The sequence below is a fragment of the Dermacentor variabilis genome, chromosome 6 (genome assembly GCF_050947875.1).
Source record: "Dermacentor variabilis isolate Ectoservices chromosome 6, ASM5094787v1, whole genome shotgun sequence".
Taxonomy (NCBI): Eukaryota; Metazoa; Arthropoda; class Arachnida; order Ixodida; family Ixodidae; genus Dermacentor; species Dermacentor variabilis.
This window is the reverse complement of record NC_134573.1, coordinates 193,113,921-193,137,588: the sequence shown is the minus strand read 5'-3', so window position 1 is coordinate 193,137,588 and position 23,668 is coordinate 193,113,921. Positions and strand designations below refer to the sequence as shown.

Below are 23,668 nucleotides of genomic sequence, written 5' to 3'. Positions count from 1 at the left end.
TTTTTCTAAAGGTATAGAAAAACTAGTACATGCCCGCATGACATCGTTTCTGATCAAACACGACCTTATAACTGGTATGCAGTATGGCTTTGTAAAAGGGCAGTCGACAGAAACTGCCTTACTTACTCAAAAGGAAATTATATTGCAGTCGTTTGAACAGCAATTATGTACTCTGGGCATCCTTGTTGATTATTCGAAGGGGTTTGATTGTATAAATCATCCCACACTACTCAACAAACTTGAACATTATGGATTTCGTGGCGTATTTCTTGAATTAATACAGTCGTATCTGCAACACCGTATGCAACAAGTGATCATAGAACGATATGTGTCGAATTTAAAGCCAGTTCACGCGGGAGTGCCCCGAGGAAGTATTCTGGGGCCCCTGCTTTTTTGTATTTATATCAATGACTTGTTTACTATAGATAATAATGTTATTACAAATTTATTATGTACGCGGACGACACAACTATTCTGGTTACCGCACCGAATTCCACAGAGGCTATCAGTATCGCAAATGAAGCACTAGCAAAACTGTCCTCGTGGTCTACTGCAAATTCACTTAGTATAAATATTAAGAAAACAACAGCTGTTCTGTTCAGACCGAGAAATCGTAATGTCGCTACAGACCTAATATTACAACTTAATAATTCTATTATTCCAATTGTGCCTACTGTTAAATGTCTTGGGGTTGTATTTGGACAACATATGTCGTGGAATTTGCATGTGGATTTAGTCGCTGCGAAAATATCCCGTGTTAGTGGAATTTTATGCAGGTTAAGATATTCTCTCCCTAAAAGCATCAAACTTCTATACAAATCCTTGCTTCTCAGCCAAATTCACTATTGCCATCTTGTTTGGGGTACTACGACACTTTCTAATATCACCACATTGCACAGAATACAAAAAAAGGCCGTCCGTAGTATTCTGGATGTTCCCCACGACACACATACGCGCCCACTTTTCAAAAAACTGAATTTACTTCCTATGCCTGATATTTATGAACAAACACTAATTCACCGATATAAGACAGGTATTAAAAGAAATAATAACACGTTAAATACTATATCGAACTTAAAACGTAGAGATGGGAAGCTAAATACGCGTAGTTGCGAACTCTGGGAGATGCCACGGGCAAGGACTAATTACACATACCAAATGTTGCGCTTTACATTACCATCTTGTCTAAATAAAATCAACACTCTGTAAGTTTCATTATTGTGCTTTTTTTTCCTTGTCTTTTCATTGTTTCCGCAAAATGTAACAGTGTATTTGCCGAATTGTGCATTGCAGTATGTTTTGTGTGATACATTTGTTGATTTCATATATGTATAATGTGCATTAGTAATTAGCGTTAATTATTTCGGTTTCGATTGTACGTGAGTGCTATATGTACTGCATATACATTCTGTTTCACTTGAATTCATTTTACACATGTCAAATGTCTGTCACTCGTGTTATTGGGACTTAGGTAATTCTAGCTTAATGTATAACACGTAACCCTATGCTCAGTCACTGCTTGTTAAAAGGGGCTGCGGACATTGTCAAGCCATAAAAGGCTTTTTGTTCGCGGTCCTCAACATTGTGGTGTTGAAAATAAATTGAATGGAATTGAACAAGCTCTACCTGTCATAGAAGGAGAGGTTCATGGACAACGGGTAACGGCGCTAAGAGATAGTGGCACACATACAGTTTTAGTAGAGAGGAGCCTGGTACATGATGAAGATCTGACAGGAGCGCTAACGCAAGTTACCTTGGCTGACAACACAGTGAGGTACCTAGCTGAAGCCTGTATCTAAGTTTCCACGCCGTATTATAGAGGGTGGCTTAAGGCAAAATGCCCCGAAGAGCCATTATACGATCTAATTCTAGGAAATGTATCTAGAGTACGGAGAGTGGATGATCCCGATTGGAGATGGAAGAGAAGTACAGCTATCGCAGTAAGAGTAATGACTGTGAACAACCACGTCAAAAAGTGAGCAAGCAACAGCTGTACACCAATAATTCACGAGAAGCGGCAACTGGGGTATGCCATCCAGTTATATCGTCGGCTGTACGGACCAGAGCCCAAACCCACAGCAAGGCATCCATGGCAGCCCTGAAGGTACCTGCAATTCAGTGGTTGGGAATCACTACGCAAAAAAGAAGTGAGGCGTGCAGACAGGACACAAGAGTAGAGAAGTGGACAACAGGAACGCCGACTATCAACTGAAGGGAGCACTGAGGCGGAAAAAGAAAGAAGCCACAAAACTCATGTGCGCATGCTCAGGAATGGTAACACCACGTGTCAGTCGGGTACACGTGCTGGTCTACGTGAGAGATAACTGTTAAGGCACTTACTCTCTTCCTTATGTAAAGTAATCGAAGGCTGACTCACGCATGCACTTCCACCATTGTAGATATGCCATGCCTCTACCATAAGACGCATATCTTCATTCTTATGCCTGTACAAAATCGCGCATTCATCTAACTCTACTTGAAGTCTACTTGAAGCTATACAAGTGGCAGAAGCTCTCCTTGAGATGTTTGCTCTGTACGGGATCCCAAAGGAAGCGTTGAGTGACTGAGGATCAAACTTTATGTCAGAATTGATTGAGGAAGTCAACAGGTTAATGTCCATTGAGCAGAGATTGAGGCCATATCACCCAATGTCTAATGGGCTGGTCGAAAGATTCAATGGTACGATTAAAACTATGATCAGGAGAATGTGCCAAGAGAGGCCCAAAGACTGGGACAGGTACCTGCCGGCTCTCCTTTTCGCCTACCGGGAGGTACCACAGGCAAGCATCGGATTCTTGCCATTTGAAATGCATAAAAAAAACAGTGAGAGGACCACTGGTGATTCTCAAGGAATTATGGGCAAATGAAGAAATCAGGAGGGAGCTAAAGACCACATGTACATACGTATTGGAGTTGAAGGAAAGATTAGAAGGAACATGTAGAGTGGCGCACCAGAACTTGAAGCAGGCAAAACACCGACACAAGAAGTACTACTTCCGGAGGACAGTGAACCAAGGCCTGACGCCAGGAGACAAGGCTCTGGTCCTCCTTCCCAGTGATAGCAACAAGCTACTGATGCAGTGGAAGGGACCTTTTCTGGCGACTCAAAAGGAGAATGATGTTGATTATGAACTCCTCATACAGAGTCTCATAAGAAGGTATCTCACATGAATATGTGAAAGTACGAGGAGAAAGAGACAAAAGAAGATTCCACAATAGCTTGCATGGTCGTGACCGATGAAACTGGTGCAGCAGAAATGCCCACGTACAGCTCTAAAGAGAGTATGAGTGTAGAAAATGTAGTAATTAACCTATCCCTTTTGGAAAAACAGGATGCAGAACTTTGATTCTACTGTACAAGTGCAGCAATTTGTTTTCAGGCCTTCCAGGAAGTACAGAATTAGTGCAATGCAAACTGCAGTGCATGACTGAGGCACCAGTACACGTGAAGCAGTACCCTCTACTGCTGGCGGAGCAAGAACCGATAGAGAAAGGAGTGGACGAAATGCTGCATCAGGGAATAATAGAAAGGAGTAACTCGGAGTAACTCATCATACAGCACACCCTTAGTCGTGGTCAAGAAGGCCGATGGTTCAAACAGAGTCTGTATGGATTTCAGACTTTTGAACAACGTCCTGAAGGCGGATGCCGAGCCTATACTGAGGATTGATGTTGTCTTCGCGATTGTCGCAGACAAGAAGTTTTATTCAAAGCTGGACTTGGCGAAAGGCTACTGGCACATCCCCATGGAAGCATCATCCAAGAAGAAAACAGCATTTTCGTGTTCTAGCAGACTTTTCCACTTTAAGTTGTGGGGATGCGCGACTCTCGCGCGTCCCCTGATATGTTTTTCCCGCATGGCGCGTCTCCTGTAATTCGGCTTCGCCGCGTGGCCTGCGTGATGCCTGCGGCGGTCGATGTGGTTGGGCGCAGTGCGAGAGATGGCGCGAGTGTTGCGCTGCTGACGCCGCCTCATGGCAGGGTTACTTGGGGGCGCAGGGGAGAACAGGCTCTCTTCCCCGGCGGGTCGGCGAACAACGTGGACATCCCGCGCGCCGCCGACCCATGCTTCTGCGAGACCGCCTCGCGTGGCCGCCTTGGAATGCGCCACCATTCGCGTGACAGTGACGACCAGGCGTTGGGATCCAGCATGGGGCGAACATATTCACTCGCTATGCGGTCGCGGTAAGTCGGACTTCTAGATTTGTCGCGCGCCCATCGGCATGTTTTGTGGATAGCAACTCGGCTAGCAGGCATTGATCTATGAAAGGTGCAATAAATGCCCTTGTGATTGTTTGCACTACTGTGTTGTCGTTCCTTTGTCCCAAGAGCACGGGTGTGAAAGACCCCACAAAGTACATGCCTTTTGGGTTAAAAACAGCTGCAGCAGTATTCACAAAACTGATGAGACGAGTCTAGCATGGAATACAAAATGTAGAGCACTACATTGATGATAGTCTCGTTGCAACTGACCCGTGGGAGGAGCACTTAAAAACATTAGAAGAGCTATTTCGAAGGATCCAAGAAGTGAAGTTAGCTGTTAAGCCAACGAAATGTGAATTTGCCTTCCAAGCAGTTTCAGGGTGTCTACCAAGTTGACATTTCCAAATTCCCTGACTTCTCCAGGTTTTCCCTGAGTGCCTTTGCAAGATTCCCTGAGTGATGCAGAACTATGTTTTATGTCAAGACTGGCTGAAAACATTTCGCCCGATGCTGTCACTCTTAGTAAGCATATGAAAAAATAAAAAAAAAAACCTTAATCTAACTTGAATACTGAGGAGTAGTGTTTATGTTATTCAAAAAAAGACCAGAACGGAGGGGTTAGTAAAATGCAAAGCAAATAACATGTTTCCAAAAAAAATTGTAAATTGAGTCAGACATTCTCAAATACAAACAAAAAGGAGATGCATACAGAAGCAAATATTTTCGGATATGAGCTATTTCTATCAACAGATAGCAAGCTCAGTGGTATGAGGCCCGAACTTTGTCACAATTGAGATTCTCTCTCAACAGCTCGTAAGTCAACCCCAACTGTCCTGACACACTCTCAGCCCGCGCACGACACCTCAGTGTTGTGTTTCATTGCTTTAAAGAGCTTATTTTGGTTTGGACCTGCATCTCGGCATCAGTCAACACTTTGTTTTTTGAATTCAAGCTCCTTCAAAACGGCAGCAGCTCGCTTCCTTTCCCATTCATTCCTCAATGCGTAGGTCCTTTCTGTTCTTGTCCTCCTTCCGCTACTCGTTCGTCCCACGGACCATTTGAAGCATCTTCTTGGTCAGTTGCACAGTCCACGTCCGATTTTTCGAACTCCCTAGGGGGCGCGAGAACGTCCGTAAAATCGGGCAGTTGGAAAAAATAAATGCGTGTCATTTACTGCCCTTAAGGGCTCAAACCACCACAGGCACATTCGAAAACACTCTGAAGGCCTGTCGCTACACGTATTAGGCATATCGGTGCTCGTACTGTGACAGGGAATACCGGGTGCACGCGTTTATAATTAAGGAATACATAGTGTGCCCAGTGGCAATTGCCCTTTCCCAGGCTTGTTATGCTTCACTGCAATACTTTTGGGTATGCTTCACCAAGTAACATTTCTGTACAGAAGCGAAGCTGACTTTTGAGAACCAGCATTATACAATGCACCATGCTTTCCAAGCTTCTAAGCCAATCGCGAGGATCACAAAGGCGGAGTCCCTGCCATTGCTGACAGCAGCGATTTCTTTCAATAAAAATCACGGCACCCAACGGCAAGAAGCTTCATTGCTTACGTCGAAGCAGCTAGGCCAAGCGTTGCCGCAGTGGTGGCTACGGCTGCCAGCGGATCTGCATGCGAGAGCGCCGGTTCGAGGCGGCGAGGTAATCAAAATGGCAGTGGTGGTGGCTTTGATTAATGCCGTTTCGCACCTGCGGTCACGGCAAAACGTCAGGAAAATCAGACGGCGAAGAGTTCTTGCGTCAGGAATTTCAGACATTCTGATACATTGACTCTATGGTGTACGTGGGGGCGCCGCGAAGCCGTCCAAATTATCGGGAATCTGGAAAGTCGGTCGTTGAATGTACACTGGCAACACCTCCAGCCGACGACAGGGCGTCAAAGACGATTCATAAGGATTCCTGTCGGTTACTCGAGCCAGCATTACCGCGACTTCCAACCCTTTCAATAAAATTACAGCTAATTTTCCCTGATAGAGGCACAAATTCCCTGAGTTTTTCCAGACTGCTCAAAATCCCTGAGAATTCCTGGTTTTCCTGGTTGGTAGACACCCTGAGTTTCTTTCCTAGGACATAAGTTAAGCATGGGCAGAATTGCTGCTAAAGACATTTTAGAAAAAATTCAAGTGGAGGGGCAACCAAAAACCAAGGAGGTTCAATCATTCTTAAGGCTGACGGGATTCTAAAGAGACATTATACCTCATTACGCTAATATAGCTGCGCCATTAGTAGAACTTACGAAGAAAGGCCCTAGTAATGCGGTGAAATGGAGCTCATCACACAGTAATGCCTTCGAAGCATTATAGGAAAAAATGGCGGAACAACCAATCTTGTTAGCCCCAAATATGGAGGATAAGTTCGTGTTGCACACTGATGCGTCCGACAAGGCATTGGGAGCGGTGCTCTTCAACAAAAGTACAGGGTTTTACATAGACTATTTTATGCCAGCAAGAGGCTCAATGATGCGGAGAGAAATCATTCTACAGTGGGAAAAGAATGCCTGGCACTGGTATGGGCTGTCAAAAGGTTCCATATTTACCTGTTTGGCAAGTGTTTCAGAATACAAACAGACCACCAGCCACCGTAATTCTTGAGTAAGGCTAAGTTAACAAATGGAAGAGTAACGAGGTGGAGCCTCGCTTAGCAAAAGTACTGTTTTCATGTCGAATATATTAAAGGGAGAGAAAACATGAGTGCAGATTTTTTGAGTAGAGCTAGTTAGGTTCGGATGTTAATTAACAAGATAAAAAGCAGCGTAAATTGTATTTTGCTGTGCAGAGAGGTATGTTTAAGTGTAGTAACGAGATTAATCATTTGGTGTCATGAGGTGATGTAAGGACAGTGGACTAGGGACATTTTGAACCTGGTGTGACAAGCGTGCGATGAGCAGTTTTTTTGTGCAAAAAACTTTTGAAATGGGGGCCTATGTCATGAGTCACTGGCAAGACCTGCATGGCAATGTGAAAAAGATGGCGGTTGACGAAACGGAGAAGGGACCCACAGGCAAAGAGCACGTGAAGCGCGTAAGAAGAAGAAATTAAGAAAAATGAGGCGCAGGTGGAGATGAGCTGGCATGGCTGATGCGGTTGAGAAGCAAGACAGTGGCATCTCCAGCTGTGTTCTGGAGACAGGAGGCAGCAGCTTCGGGGACCACGGACCGGAGAGGGGACGTTCGTGATTTGGCCGGCGATAGCTCCAGCTCCTGAGCCTTGACTGCGTCGCCATAGCTGTGTTCTGTGGTCCCGGTCCAACTCCAGGCTGCCGTAACCGGTTGCTGTCCCGTGCCACGAAGGCAATCACCTGGCCACACTGGCCCAGACCACGTCCAGTGCCATGCGGGTCTCTGCGGAAGACTACAATCTCATCGCTCTTGTTGGAGGTCAATGCCCACGCTGCATTGGAACCACACAGGCCAATGTCCTTTGCCGTGCTGGGCCAAAGTCCAACACGACTGGCAACGGTCAGAACGTTCGTTTGCTCGTGACGTCGGGTTGGTTAGTCAAGCGGAGGAACAACAAGTAGTTGAGGGCTTGTTTTCTTTTTTATGTGTGTAGCTAATTTTTGGAGTCTCGTGTGTGTATAGTGTTTATAGTGTGTCAGGGAAGTTTGCTGTTTTATTTTTCTTTTGTAATCTTTTTCTTTGAGATAAATGTTACTTTAACATATTTGAATTGTGTCTCTGTCCATTTCTGGAGCGCCGAAATTCGTGACACGCACATCGCGACCAAAGTTTCGGAAGTGAGGCGTTTCGGATATTACGGACTTTGGATAAAACGGGCATTTTTTTGTCGGATTATTAGGGCCCATTGTAACGAGAGTCGACTGTATCTACAATTTCATTTTTCAAATATTCAATATGGAGACCTGCACAGTGTCACATGTCGAGTGCGCCGCGGAGCCCCTCGTGCTCAATGCTACCCAAGCGAGCGTTCCTCTTCATTTTCAGTGGAAATGAAGCACCATGCACGCTGCGGACGGGCCGCCCAGCTGATGCGGTAGTGCACTGTTACTGTGAGCGCTCCCTGACATCAGCCCGATGTGGGGAACGCACACACAGAGCCCGAATGTAGCAGTTTGCACAACGGCGCGTCGACCGCCTTTGTCAGTGCAAGTTTCATCCGGGTCAGCAGGAGCGACTTAAATAATGATGCGACGCAGACAGCGGGAATGGCAACAATAGGAGCAGGTTTTACGTAAATGTAAGAAGGCATGTATGAAGATAGGCCCGACTAGCTGCCGATAGGCATGCGGATCGTGTTAAATATGCAGCAACGAACTTCACGCTGCTTCAGCAGCCGTCAATCTAACCTGCACGTGTGACCTCGGGACTGAACACAGCTGATGAGCCACCAGCACAAACATACAGTTGAATCTCGATAATTTGAACTCAAAGGGGCCCGAAAATTTGTTCGGATTAAAAGACGTTCGAATTAAAACAAGGACTTGTTTTCGAAATATTCGTACACTATAGCATGATGCACGAGCGGGGCAAGGCGTGAACTATCACGGTGCACAAGCACCACAGTGAGCAAGGACCACGAAACTGCCCATGCCAGCCAATGCTCGCTTCCCGATAACGGCAGAAAACGAAACTTCAAGGAGCAGGCTAAGTTGGCGCCAGGCGCACACGGCGACCATCGAAGAGGAGGGAGTTACAAGAGAATTGAGAGGAAGCGCATTTGCTTTCCTGCCAGCTTCTTCGATGGTACTAATTAGCTCTGCCACCGAATTAGCGGAGTTGCCTAGGCCAGGACTGGGCCTCCGCTGCTGCTTCCCGCTGCATGCTCACATGTTTTTTCCTTCGTCTGCTGACAGATTGGTGCTGTGTTTACCTTCTTCGGCCTGCGCTCTTAACCCTTTCAGGGTAGATTTTTCTCGCCACATGCAACCACCCAGGGTCGATTTTTTTTATTGCAGATCCCAATTTTTCGGAGGGACCTATCTCGAAAAAAAATGTACCGCAATTTTTCTAGGGTGACCGTAAAGTGAGAAAAAAATATTTTGCGTTGGTATATATGCACTGCTTACTCATAAACAACAATAAAAAAGAGGAAATAAACTTATAAGAATTAAAAATTTGATGCATTCTAATACACATAGTTCAAAGCTTAGAAAATGCGCAAACAAGAATACTTCGCAAGTGTCAAATGTTCTTGCTCTTACACTAATATTTACGTCCATAGCGTAATCAAACTGCGTAGGTGGGCGCACTCAAGAAAACTGTCTGGTTGTGTGTCCGTCAAAAAAGCAAAACGTGCGACAAACTTCCACTAATCTTCATCTTATCGCCAACCAGAGGCGATTAGTTTTCCAAGTCTCCAAGAAAAAAAGAAAGGAAAAGCAAACGCACGTACGGCAGCATCCTTCCTATGCTCACCCCTGTGAGCACCACTAAATGAGCGAGAAACAGGCGGCCGCCCTTTGAGCGATTAGTAATGAGATAGCCATCAGTTTTGCGAGTGCAAGAAGCCCCCAAAACCCCCCGCGGAACTAAACCCAAACCACCGCCCGTGCGAAAATGCGCGAGCAGTAGTATATACACTCTTAAAACGGTTGCACCCTTTGGGGTGTAAATTTGTCCCACAACAATAATCGTCATCTGCCTTGCCTGCGTTTCTTTTCCTGAAAACTCGGCGCTCGCTACTTTCCTGTCGAGAATGCTGCGTCACACTGATAACGAGGCGCCGTTCGTGACTGGGAAGTACCGGGCTCGCCGCGTTAGAGAAAGGAAACGCGGGCAAGACGGATGACGATTATTGTTGTGGGACAAGATAAACCCCAAAGGGTGTACATTTTTCTAAAAGTGTAGATGCGCTGGAGCAAACTAGCTCTAAAACAAACCATGCAACGAAAACCAAAAGAGGGAGGCGCGAGAAAAAAATTCCATGTATTCCCACATGGTGGCAGCACATGCCAAGAAAGAAAAAGTTATGAAATCGGCGCGTTTTAAATGTACAGACGGCACTGTAAATATACGGCATCGACCATTTTGGACTTGTTCACAGCGCTGTATATTTACATCACTGACTCTGAAAGGGTTAATGCGAGTCATGTCTGACCATGATGACGAAGTTGTTGCTGCTGATCATAATCATGTTGGTGTGTGCCCCCTGTTGTGGCGTCGCCACGTTCAAAAGACAAAGAGAATGAAGTACTCAGTGTCGCTTTCACGTCCTTGTATTCAGGGTCTGTCTTGTAGTACAGAATCGGATGTGGTGCACTGTCTCCAACAACATTTCCATCGGGACGTCTCAGTTTAGACGCGTCACTAAAAAAACGAGCGCAAGTGAGAGCTGTCACAAGCAGACAATAGTGCGAAACAAGCAGTCCGGCTGAACCAGATGCCAGTACGAATAGAGCTATTGGGCGGGTCCGCATGATACCAGTTCCCCGCGCATATGTCACGTTGAGGGGTTTCTCCTAAGCCTTTCCTCTATGGCGGGGTCAGAGCAATGCTGGTCAGAGGCGCTGCCATGTGATTTGGTGTGCTACTGAAAGCATTGTCAGAGCGCGGTGTGTCCGAATCAACCGTCACAAATGCATGCACATTCGAATTACTGGCCATTTTTGCCCATTGGAATACACATAACTTTGACGGGACCATGGCGTCAGTTCGAATAAACCAGAAGTTTGAATTAAGCGTGTTCAAATTAACGAGATTCGAATGTATTAGCTGCAAGCATTCCACAATGGCTTGTCACCCGTTACTAGATTGGCCAGCAGCAAACTTGTGGTGAACACTGCCTAGGCCATTAGGCCTTATCAGCACTGTTCCATTGGGCGTCTGCAACTAAAGTTACGGTTTGGTGCTGAATCGACTCGGATGTATTCGCAGGAGCCATGCAACACTTACAAAGCCGACAAACCGCCTCGCAAATGAAAGCAAGTGTATGGAAATAGTTTGCAACCAGCCATCTTTGCAATACACCGTACGGCAGCCTCTCGTTCCCGACGCCATTTGTAGACACACATCGGTGTCTAGCTATAGTTTCGAGCAACCCATCTCAAGACCACCTTTGGATTTAGTTGATCAGTCAGCATGCACGCGCCTGACCCCTATGGTGACCCCTGTGGTGACCTAAATAGCGACCCCTTTGGTGGCAGCATCTGTCTTGGCAGAGCTTAGGCAACAGTGAATGCATTGCACACACGTAATCTGCCCCGTCAAAAATGCCTATTTTCATCCTGCCCTAGGAAGATTTTCACATGATAACTGTAGCTCACAATGTCCGAATACAGTACTTACCAGATTCTAATGCGTGCCTCTTATTTTTTTCCCCCAGGAAAATTGCGCCTAATTTTACTTGCACAGTGAAATCTGATACGACACCAAACAAAAATACGGGGACACCTAAACAATTTTTATGATGTGCAAATGCACGAGCGTTACTTGTCACGGAGTGTGTCACTAAGTTAGTCACTGAATTTAGTACTGCTGCGTTATGTGTCCAAGAGTAATGTTGCTGCTTGTAACGTCACAACAATGCAAGACAACAAAGCGGCCATATTGCAATCTCTCAGCCGAGTTTTATTTGTGGAGTTCTCATCAAGGTAGTGTTTCACACACATTTCAATAAGTGTTCTTTCTTGATGACACCTCTTTTCAGCACGATGACACCACTTTGCCGAGTGGCACCATCGTGTTGACACTGCATTTCTTCATCGGGTTTGTAAGTGAACTGCACTTCACACTCTAGGGGATGGCGTTGTCGTTGTCCAATGGGTACCTGAAGCGCATTGCATCTTATTCGTTGGCGTGGTCCATGGGCTCCGGCATCTGCGGTCTCACACTTCATTGGCAGTGAATGAGCGCCTCCGGCCACACTTTGCTATCTTGCCTGATGATGTAGACATGAGCATTTCAACTTCGGATGATGAAGACTCCATAGCTCCGACAGTGGTGCCACTCTAATCATGCGCAATTTAGTGACTTGCCCGCCAGGCAAAGCCCAACCATGCACAGCCTCGAGGATACTCATCACTGTAGCCTGTTGCAATGGTGGCACAAAGCAATGGTGGCGCAGTTGTTAGCGCGTTCAGCTATGGAGCGGTAACAGTGGCAATAGGGCAGAGAATCGAATTCTCACCGTGGCCATTTCTTTTCCTACTTAGGTGAAGATGACGTAATTTGTGTGCTGTATTTCTGCCATGGCTTTTCTGCCCTGGCTTCCTGATGACGGCAGGATCGCACAAAACTGCCTTTGCGATGTTCGTATGCTCTACCGCATAACTTTATTGTACTGTGGCAAAGCTAACATTAAAGAAACCAGCTGCTATTGTGCAACATATTAGGCACTTGTCCATTTTTCTTGCTAAAAGATCGGGTGTGCGTTAGATGCCTACTTTGTTTAGGAGCTTTAATGACATTTCTACATTAGTTTTCTACTTTGGTCACACAGAAAGTGGGCGTGCATTTGATTCGAGGGCACGTTAGTATCAGGCAAATACAGCCAAATGAATCAGCGGTGTGTTTTGGTGTTTTATTGTGATAGCAATTATATGGACACTCCCAAGCGCATTTTTGCCAATGGTGATGCCATTAGCATAAGGTTCCCTACAAAGTCCAAGGGTGACAACCGTCGCCTAAAGCCCTACGCTGTATGTGCAAGTGAAAGCATGTGAGGGGAGCTGATGATCGCTGCTCAATCTCACCCGCGCTAAAGAGAATAAAGCGAGCAGGAAGCACACACTCTTCCATCGCACGCGAGGCCCCCAAAATTGCGAGGCACTGGGGGGACGAGAGGGAGGGGAGCGGCACTATACTCCGACTGCAAGTGCACATGTGGTGGCTGCGCACGGCCGCGCAGCCACATCTTGAGAGTGGTCTGCATTGGGGGTACAGTCTAGGTGCATCTGCGGCTCGTACCTTTGTGCCTGCTGTGTGTTCTCGGCACTCACTTCGCGTTGAAGCGATAGACAGCACGAATATCACTTTGCTTGCTGCTGCTCCCGCGTTTCCTCATGCCAGCATTTTGACAGCCAGTTTCTGAAGTGATCGAGTAAGATTTGTTTATGTTTACGTTTATGTGACACCATGCTTGTTAATTTAGTTAGTATGCCTATGTTTATAAGTTTATACGGCCGATAAAACTACTATCCTTACTTCATATAGCTGTACAATAATCTTCTATAGCAATCGATGCTTCACCTTTCGGGCAAAACCAACTTTCTTCCTACATCTTGTTTAATTCGACCTGCCAGATAATTAGATGGTTTTCATTGGTCTCGTCAGGGTCAAATTAACAGACTGTATATGGATGTTTTCCAGAAAACTAAACTAGCTGCGAGTTGAGCAGCTGTCTAGTGGTCTCCTTTGTCCCGTGCTTGATTTTCAGCTATGAACATGTGCCAACTAGCCCAGCAGCCCATTTTACTAAATAAATAGGCTTCAAATTTGATTGCACACAAGATGCAATTCACATGTAAAACAACTAATCCTCCAGCATGATTGACAGGCAAGTAGTACACAACAGAAGTCTAACTCACCAATAGCAAACACATGGGGAGGCAGCACACCGAGGGACTTTCCTTGATACTTCCCAATTGTCTCTGACGAGTACAACCGGGGCATCTCAAAGTATGGGTTCACGGCAATCAGGATGTTGGCCACATACGTCTGTGGAGCAAGGCACCCTATGAGAAAACTGCCACCTACATTTGCCAGCCATCACACATACAGCAGGAATGTTAATGAGAAAGCAGCAAGTTTGAGGAGGGTGCGGCTGCATAACAAGACAAAGACATACCAGACAAGATTCTTAGGTACTCATGTTCCTTAGTGTTAATTTACCCCACTTGTACTAAACCAACGCAGACATGCACTATTCTCATGCACAAATGCACCATGCTGTAAAAAACTCATGCAAACAGAAACAAAGTGTGCACACAACAATTCTGCCTTTATCTCTTTTCTACTATGCAAGCTGGGTGTACCTTGCTAATGACAGCTCGTTAAGAGTGAACATGGTATTTAAATAGAAGAAGATGCAGATACTTGCATAAATTTTATCTTTGTTGTAACGAACTTTGATGTTGTTGAACAGGGTGGCCTCATTCAAGTAGATCAGAGCACCTGGATGAAAGAAAATGTGCAGATATTCTAAAATTAGTGCGAAGACTCACAATGCTGAATTTCAAGCCATAGGCCTTGCTACTTCATAACTGAAGCATGCCATTTGATTACCAACTTTTGATCAAACATTGTTCAATTAAAGATTTCAATGATTAACTACAGAATATTTGTTGCACCAGAATAATGGCATGTGAGAAGAAATTAGGCAACTGAGGAGCTCTATATAAATACAGTAGACTCTTGTTAATTTGACTCCAGCTTGATTAAATTTTTTCATTTAATTTGATCCTGACCAACAATGGTCATACATTCTTTTCTTGGCGTCATTAAGCACACACATACATTTGCGGATGCGCGCAAGCTTGCCTCGGCGCACCCACGCATACACAGACGGCACAGCACAGCTCGCGCACACAGTGAAATGCAACACCATCACAGTAAACAGCTCCTCTCGGTTATTGCGCGCTTGGGCTGCCGCGTGCCGGCGTTCCTGGCTGCGTAGCTACGACGTGGTACAACCAACTCTCAGTGAGCCAGATTTATATCATGAAAGGAAGTGCTTTTTCTTTCCTTTTTGCGGTGATCTACCGGCTCTAAATGTGTAACAATTATGATTATAGATATTGAAGCATACTGAAACACTGTCAATAACAAAGTAAGAAATGGCATCTGCCAAGGCATCTATTAGTGAGCCCTGTGAGCGCACGTCTCCTGTGGATGCAAACGCTTCTCACAAGGTTGCAGCAGGCGCAAGACACGTAGATGCGAGCTTGCACGCATCCGCAAGCATACGTGCAGTCTCTGCTTTAGGGGGAAAGCGAGTGCATCGAAAACATGCCGTCTGCCACCAAAAATGGCAATCTTTTTTTTTCTGACTGTTGGCTGAGCTTAAGCAAAAACGGCAGCTCATCAAATGTGCACATTCTTTCCAAGAAAACTGATCCAAGGATTGCCTGTGTGTTACAATAGGATATGAAACAAACTGCATTCACAGTGCTATCAACAGCTTACCCTCAGAGCCTGTGTTATTGCCCTTGTCACCACACAATGGCTGTAGAACAAGCTTTTGCAAGGATGGCAACAATATATGTTGCTTTCGTGGCCTAATTAAGCAGAAAATTTTAAATTATTATTTTGCTAAGCCAGTGGCAACTAACAAATACTCAGCTTTCTGCGCTTCAGAGTCCTGCGTGAGTTGCAGGAGGAATTGATGATGAAGCAAGTCTAGGCATGTGCCACCGTCTCACTTGCAATTGTACCAGCGGGTTTGAGAAATGTGGAGTATCAAATACAATGAACCGCACGGGGGGGGGGGGGGGGGGGGGGAATGACACATGCTCTACAGATTGACCATTATGTCCCACATAAAATTTGATTCTGTGAAAGTAAACTCTGCAAGCTTCATCTTATTTATGATTGCCAAAATCACAGGCCCCCCCCCATGCTATTTTTAATAAAATCTAATCAGGTGTGCCCAGATTTCGGTGCACATTTTCTTCTGCTATGAATTAAAGGCTGGGTGTGTGTTAGCTACAGGAGTGTAATGGAATCAGATAAACACTGCAAATTGAAGCGGTAGTGTGCTTGGTTATTTTTTCCTGAACATTCTTTTATTTCAAAGTGCACATATTTCAATTAACTATATTGGTCCCATTAAGGTGCAATTAATAGAAGTTGACTGTACTAACCACCTTAGAAGCCAGGCTTCAGTGAGAAACACCAAACGCAAGTTGCATAGCTGTACACTGACCACTTAAAATATCCACTGTTGCATAAACTTAGTCATGAACACTCAGCCATACCTGAAACTTCTGTTTCATGCACTGGCACCATCAAGTCACCAGGCAGGGTAGCTTTACAACTCAACAGGCAACATCTTGGAAAATCAGTGGAGCCAAAGTCTTGCACTCTTTCACTAAGTCTGCCTCTAAAATAAAAGTAATCTCTCGTTATAACGAAATCGCTTTACTCGAAATATTGCTTTATTCGAAATTTATTCGAGTCCTGACTCAAATGCATGCATTTTAAGCTGCATTATTTGAAGCGCACGAATAGCTTGACCTGCTTAGAGTGAAGTGGCGAGCAGTGGCGATGCCTCCACTTGGCGGCGGTGACCCTTCTCACATGCAGTGCCAAATTAATACCGCCAATGAATAAGGCTCATGCAGGTACAGAACAGGCCACAAAATGACCAAACCCTTGACCCATGACCGCCTAGTAATGGGTACCAAGCGAATCCGCGCACTCCCAGCTGTTTACTGCGGAGTGAACTGAAGCTGTCAAATTCCATGGTGCAGCGCGCCCAAACCGTTAATCTCTGTCGCAATTACATTGCTGGTGTCCCCCGGGACAGAATCTACACAAAAATAAAGTTTTCCTGACGCTTTGCTATGCCAGAAAATTACGGTCTTTTGGATGTCGAGTGGCCAAAAGACCATGGGCAGACTTGCACCGTAGCATTCCATGGGGTGCGATCGAAGAGCAAAGTTTTACTGCTCTAAAGAGCACTTCTGGCGCTGAAACGTGCCGAAAAGCACAAAAGAAGTGTCCCTCCGATTATAAGCGTCATGTTCGATGCGAGGAGCTACGTTACCAAATCGGGAAGACGACTTTGGGGAAGCCGGTCTAGAAATTTGCTCGCCGCATGCCATAATCGGCCTGCATCACAATAAAACAACGCTCCTAACTTCACTGCACTTTTGATGGTGCAAATCAACCGACAACTTGCCAAAAACAAAAAATCCAAGCATCGCCAGCGGCGAATAAGGTTGTCGACATGGCGCATCAACACAAGCTGGTGTTTCCCTGGCGATTTTCTTGAGCTGGTCATGCTCGATTTGCGCCATCTGACTTTAGACAAACGGTCTACATGTGTGGTAGGGTCACTGAATTTTGTTCCGAGACGTTTGTCAATGGTGCGGACGCGACAGTGCGAAAACACTGACACTTCAACCGCAGAATTAGTGCAGTGTCATTGACAACGGTGCAATGAAAAACTCTAGTTTTTCAAACTTCACGGCTGCATGCCTCGGGAAAAAATTGCCCAGTGATTATGCAAAGCCCTTACTGCAAAATCGTTCAGTTGTCATGATCGCACTGTGTACCCACAATGAGCGGCTAATAGTTTTTTGAGGACAACAAACGCAACCTCAGACTCGAGCCACAGCATTTGCGGCACTTTCCAGTGCGATACTCTTGTAGTCTTTTGTGAGATCAGCACTTCCCCTATAAGGTGGCCACTGCCTTCCCCTCCCCATTCGCTCGCCAGTCTATAAGCCGCTTGGATGTCAGTCACTCCTCATTCGTCTTCACGTCAACTTCTCGCCTCCTCGCTGCCAATTTTGATGTCGCTGCTCCTCCAAAGCTGCCTTCTTCCGGCCTGTCCTCCCGAGCATAATCTTCCACCAAAGGATGCCCTTCTGCGGTTCCTGCTTGTTGGTCTCCACAACTCCGATCGCTTTCCTTCCGCTATACGTGAAGCAGATGCCAGGCCCGCCATTGCAACCGTCACCATCACCATCACCAGCATGCACTGACGAGGAAAGCGAGATGCCCCAATGACATTTTGAAGCTTCTGCCTTCTGCATCGTGCACCGCATTCAGTCACTTTGGTGCCAATTGTGCGTGCATTTGGATCCGTGCTGCAGGCCATGTGATCGTGTGTTATTCAGGGTGCTTTGTTAGGCGTGCATTGCGTGTGCTTTTGTGGTCTACAGTGATAAATGGCTCCGTCAGACTTCAAGCGAAAGTGTCAGACTTTCGAGCGGAAAGTTCTGATGATAAAAGAGGTGGAAAAAGGAGGTTGGCAGAAAATTAACATCGTGAAAGAATTCAGCATACCGCCGTCTACTTTATCAACTGTATTGAAAAACAAGGAAGCTGTGCTGGATGGCTTCGAAAAGAACTTCTCGGTGAAGAGAAAGAGGAATCGCAATTCGAAACACCCTGAAGTGGAAGGCGCACTTCTACAGTGGCTGAAGCATGGCCGGAGTGCAAATCTCCCCATACACGGGCCTGCACTTACTGCAAAGGCTGAAGTTCTCACCCTCCAAATGGGCCACAAAGATTTCAAGTGCAGCAATGGCTGGCTTGAGTGGTTCAAGCAACGACATGGCGTGACTTCGAAGTCTATTGTTGGTGAAAGCGCAGCCGCGAACCGTGACACTATAGACATTTGGCACCAACATTGGCTCCAAGCTCTACTTGAAAAGTATGAAGATAAAGACATCTACAACCTAGATGAGGCTGCATTTTTCTACAAGATGCTACCGAACATTCACTACCGCTGGTGGATCCTCATCCAGAGGAAAACAGAGCAAGGAGTGTGTCATGGTACTGTTTGGTACCAATGCAACAGGCGAGGACAAGCTTTCCTTGTTGATACTGGGGAAGGCAGAGAAGCCGCGGTGCTTCCGAAATGTAACTATTCCCAAGGAATGCATCTACAGAAATAACAAACGAGCATGGATGACTGCTGCTATATTTTGAAGACTACGTGTGTCTTCTGGATAGACGGTTCGACGCAAAGAATCGGAAGTGCTTTTTATAATTGACAATTGTCTGAGCCATGAGAACATAGACAACCTCAAGGCGACCACCGGGAAATCTTTGCCTGCAAACATAACCGCAGTACTGCAAACGATGGATCAGGGCGTCATTGAGACTACCCGGAAGTTGTACCACAAGGCCTTTTTGCAGTGCATGCTCACAGCGTATGCCGCCAGCAGGAAGTACAACATTTATTTGCTTGGTGCAATCCATTTGCTGAACTTTTCATGGAAAGAACTAGCACCTTCGAAGGTCACCAACTGCTTTGTGCACGCCAGCTTTTCCCATGCCATTGTCAGTGGCCCAGACAATGACCAGCCTGATGATGACTGGTTTTGCAGCGATCTGTATGAGGCTGTTGATAAAATTGCTGGCCAAGAGGTAGAAGGCGACTTTGAGACATTCGCGTTGGCTGAAGCTGCTGCTCCCGTGGTCGCCCCAGCGATGGATGTGGAGATACTGATTTGACACTGTTGGTGGCTCCCGAGGAGGACGAAGAGCCGGCAGACGAAGAGCAATGTGAAGTGCCGACTATAGTGCAGACGCTGGAGTACCTACGCCTGCTGCAAAATAATGTTGAATGCATGAGCGGCGACCACAGCTTCGTGCAATGCTTGGTCAAGTTAGAGCAGGGGTTGCTCGCATCTGGTAAGAACAGCCAAAGCTCACTGCCTTTCTTGCACCTGAATAAAGTTTTTCTTCACTGAATACATTCTATTTTGACTTCATCACAGTTGTCGTGCAATTAAAGCTCGACTGCTTTAGCTTTTCTCAAATGGCCGCTTATATCGAATTACTACTTATAAAAAATTTTTTCACTGTCCCCCTGACTTCGTTATAACGAGCGATTACTGTATTTGAAATTTTTTTGTGGTGCCTGCATGGGCCCAGTGCTTGTTTGCGGCCAAAGGTAACAGACTGGAGTGGGAGAAAGTTCAAATTCAAAAGTAAAGCTTGCACAGACGCTTGCCTTATGACCCTCACATCTCAGCTGCCGTAGAGACACCTTGTAGACATTTATGGCGATTTCAGCATTTTCAGCAACCTACTAGTATGTACTATAATGAAGGCCGGTCATGGCAATGCAATTCACAAATTTCATGTCACAAGAATGGCTAATCCTTCATAGCTGGGACACCTGAGGGTTGTTGCACCAAGTGTTTATTTATTCGTCTTATATAAAAATAGAAAAAGGAGAGGTGAGGAAAGGAAAAAAAAAATAACAGTGGCCAACATACAGTTGTCATCAACATCCTTATTTGGGTCCTCTTCAGCAGCATGGACACTTCTATATGGTGCTGTAATAAGCTGAAAATGAAGAAATAGCAAACATATATCTCCTGCATAGTCATACTGCCTTAAGGATCACAACAATTCCTCAATGGCTAGATTTGTGAACCAAATATTTGTCATTCACTTTTTTCAATATTCCTTTCAATTTGATGAATGTTAAGGCTGGGCTACATGAAATTCAGCACCAACCATTCACCAAGGCCCTGACAGAGCAAGGTCCACCAGGTGGATCAAGGGGACTAAAGGAAGTATTAAACCAACTGCCATGGTGCAATACTCTTTCTTTAAATAATACCTAGTATATCAGTGGTACCACTGACGAACTTAGATTTGGAACAAATTTTGGAGCAGATTAGAACACATTAAAGACAGATTTCGGAGTACTATGGAGCAAATAAATGCCAACTGCAGGACATTTCCAAGGCACTTTAGAACACTTCACAATGACAAGTTTCATTCCAGAAAGTATTTGCTTGCCGTAAAACAATGTTGCTCTGCCTCTAAATACAACAAAGGGAAACCTAAATAAGAATATCCCTTTAACTTAGTTGAAGAAAACAAGCCTGTTCACGAAGCATGCCGCAACATGTTTATTCCAAATTCAATGAATCTTCTCAGAGGTTGCCTTTTACATCTTAAAATTTTTTTATAATTGACAGCTGCCAGCTTAGCCATGTTTTCAGTAAGGCTAGAGTTAGCATTAGCCAGAAATGCCTGTCCAGACTCAATGTTGTGAAAGTTATCCCAAGTAAGGCAAGCTTTAATCAACCCCTGGTAATGCTCAAGCATTGTTTTAGACAACAGGAGCTATTCAAGGGTCTGCTTTTTCTCGTAATGCTGAAGCCTCTGCTCACCGACTGGCTGATTAAAGGGACACTAAAGACAAATAAGAAGTCGACATGGACTGTCTAAATACCATTCCAGAAACCTCGCAATGCTTGTTTTGTGCCAAGAAAAGGCTTAGTTTATGAGAAAATTGCATCTGAAGGATCCGAATACCTTTTTCGAAATTCAGATCTCCCGCCACACAACTGGGGAAGTGGCGACATTGCATAAGCCATCACCGCCCTTTGCTACCATCAGTGAGTAAAACAGCGCCCGACAGACAGTGGCACCGAGCCAAGACAGATCGGTGGATTTGCCGCTGCAGCTGCTTTTTGGTCAAGTAGCGTAGACCGTTCGGGCATCCCGTGGCATCACACAGAAGTTGAATTCTCTGCTACTTGCAGTTCGTGCGAGTTTCGCGAGCCAGCAAAACCAGCGCAGCACTATGCGATAACAAAACTGCTGAAACGCGAATGCGTACGCGGCGCAGAGTCGAGCGAAAATGAAACCTTTTGACCTCCCGTGTCGTTGTCAAAAGTAATTTCAATTAGTTCTTTTTTCTAAAAATGAAATAGAACTGGATAAGTAGCATTTTATTTTGTCTTCTAATACAATACAATGATGTTTTTGCAACGAGGGGTTGAGTACTAGCGACAGAATTTAACTGAGGAGTGCTTTTGTCATCGGGCAAGTGCTTGAACGTCCCGGGGAAGTCTCTAATCATGTCCTGCATGTACCTCAGTTTCTCTATTACCAAGGCCTTGTTCACAATAATATTGACACCTTACAGATTCCCAAGCACTAATCTGTCACTTTAGCTTGACTTTATACTTGCCTTTAGTGTCCCTTTAACAACTGACCCCAACTGATCATTCGGACACCAATAATTCAGACAAGCTCGATCAGACTACTTCACAGCACCATTACTGGCCCATGAAGTTAAAGGGACATTTAAGGCAAATACCATGTATTAGTTTACGACTTAGTTTATGAGAAAATTGCATATGAAGATTCCGAATACCTTTATCGCAATTCAAATCTCCCGCCACCCAACCAGGGAGTGGCAATGTTGCATACGCCATCACCACCCACTGCTGCCGTTGGTGAGTAAAACTAGTGTACTACATGGGGGGAGCGAGTCCAGCACAGGCTCCCCACTGAGGCTTTTCTATGGAAAAGTTGGTGGCGCCACCGTCTCCTTCGCCCAAATGAGCGGCCCCGTGCCAGCCAGACCATTGTCGCATCGGAGACCCTATCGCAGCTGCATGGAGCTTTGAAAGCCACTTCAATCTGCTGCATATAGTTTTGATACTTGGTGCCAGAAACCATGATTGTATTCCCCACCAACCTGTAGTCAACAAAATGGAAAAAGAGACAAAAATTATGCAAACAACGCAAGAACCACAGTGCACTGAGCAGCAACAGCTACTCAACCCGCATACTCGCCTCAGCCAATGGGTGCTGCCAAAACAGCCGAAGCTTCAGGACAAAGTGACGGCAGTGTCGCCGCAATTTCAGCATCTTTTGCATCACCCTCAGCGCTTGCCAAGGTGTCCCCTGGACCCATTCCTCCATTCTAGCACACTAGTAAAATGGCACCCGACAGATGGCGCTAGTTCTTTGCACAAAATGCAAATGTGCTGCCACGGGGAAACTGAGCCAAGACAAAGCATGGTGGATTAGCCACTGCAGCTGCTTTTGGTCAAGTGGCATGGACCGTTCGAGCATCCTATGACACCACATGGAAGTGGGATTCTCCGCTACTGGCAGTTAATGCGAGTTTCACGAGCTAGAAAAACCAGTGCAGCACTACGCAATAACGAAACTAATGAAACGCAAAAGCACGGGCAGTGCAGAGTAGAGCGATAACTAAACCGTCCGATTGCCTGCGTCGTCGTCAAGGGTAAGGCCAAAGAGTTTTTTCTAAAAATTAAATAGAACTGGACAAGTAGCATTTTCTTTCGTCTTATAATGCAATCCAATGATGTTTTTATAACGAGTGGTTAAGCACCAGTGACAAAATATAAATGAAGAGTGCTTTCGTCATTGGGCAAATACTTGAATGTCCCGGGGGAGTCTCTAATCGTGTCCTGCATTTAGCTCAATTTCTTGATTACAAAGGCTGCGTTCGCAATAACATTGACGGCTTAGAGGTTCTCAAGCCCTAATCTATCACTTTAACTTGACTTATTATTTACCTTTAGTGTTCCTTTAATGTGTAAGGATGACTGAAATTTCGGACAGATTAAGGCACACCATTCAATAATTTGGACTCTGCTTCCACAACTGCATGCTAATCTGACTGCAGAGTTTAGAGGAAATAGCAATACTTGTTGGCATCGACATGACATGGTCATCAGCCATTTTGCCAACACCTCCTTGAAAACGAAGCTGAAGTAGTTAACCCAGCACCAACCATGTCCAAAACGTAAGACAAGTGAACTTTGGCAAGCCACTCTAAGCATTCCCGTGTGAGCCCTACAGTGTTGGCTTTGCACATCCAGCATGTGTTCATTTATGTGTTGAATATCGACACAGTTCAGGTGACGATTTACTTGTTGAAACTGCGCCAACTCCACCCTCTATGCCTGTGCCGACGAGGAGTAGAAGAAAAAAAAAAAAACACTGTCATTTGGCTCAGAGGATGTGACAATGTTTACACGCACAAAATTTATGTGTTTGGCTATGCTCTGAGATTATTTGATGCCACTGATA

At 45.4% G+C, this 23,668-nt stretch overlaps 1 protein-coding gene across 5 annotated transcripts in view; it reads right to left on the bottom strand.

Annotated features, from left to right (window-relative positions):
- Positions 1-23,668, bottom strand: part of jar (Myosin heavy chain 95F jaguar) — a 195,068-nt gene that overhangs the window by 162,729 nt on the left and 8,671 nt on the right. For all 5 annotated transcript variants that reach the window (XM_075697233.1, XM_075697236.1, XM_075697232.1 and 2 more), the window contains exons 3-5: positions 20,074-20,143; positions 14,214-14,287; positions 13,702-13,831 (exon numbers count right to left, since the gene is read on the bottom strand). In XM_075697233.1, the coding sequence (XP_075553348.1) occupies positions 13,702-13,831; positions 14,214-14,287; positions 20,074-20,143 (274 nt within the window). The remainder of the gene's footprint in view (positions 1-13,701; positions 13,832-14,213; positions 14,288-20,073; positions 20,144-23,668) is intronic.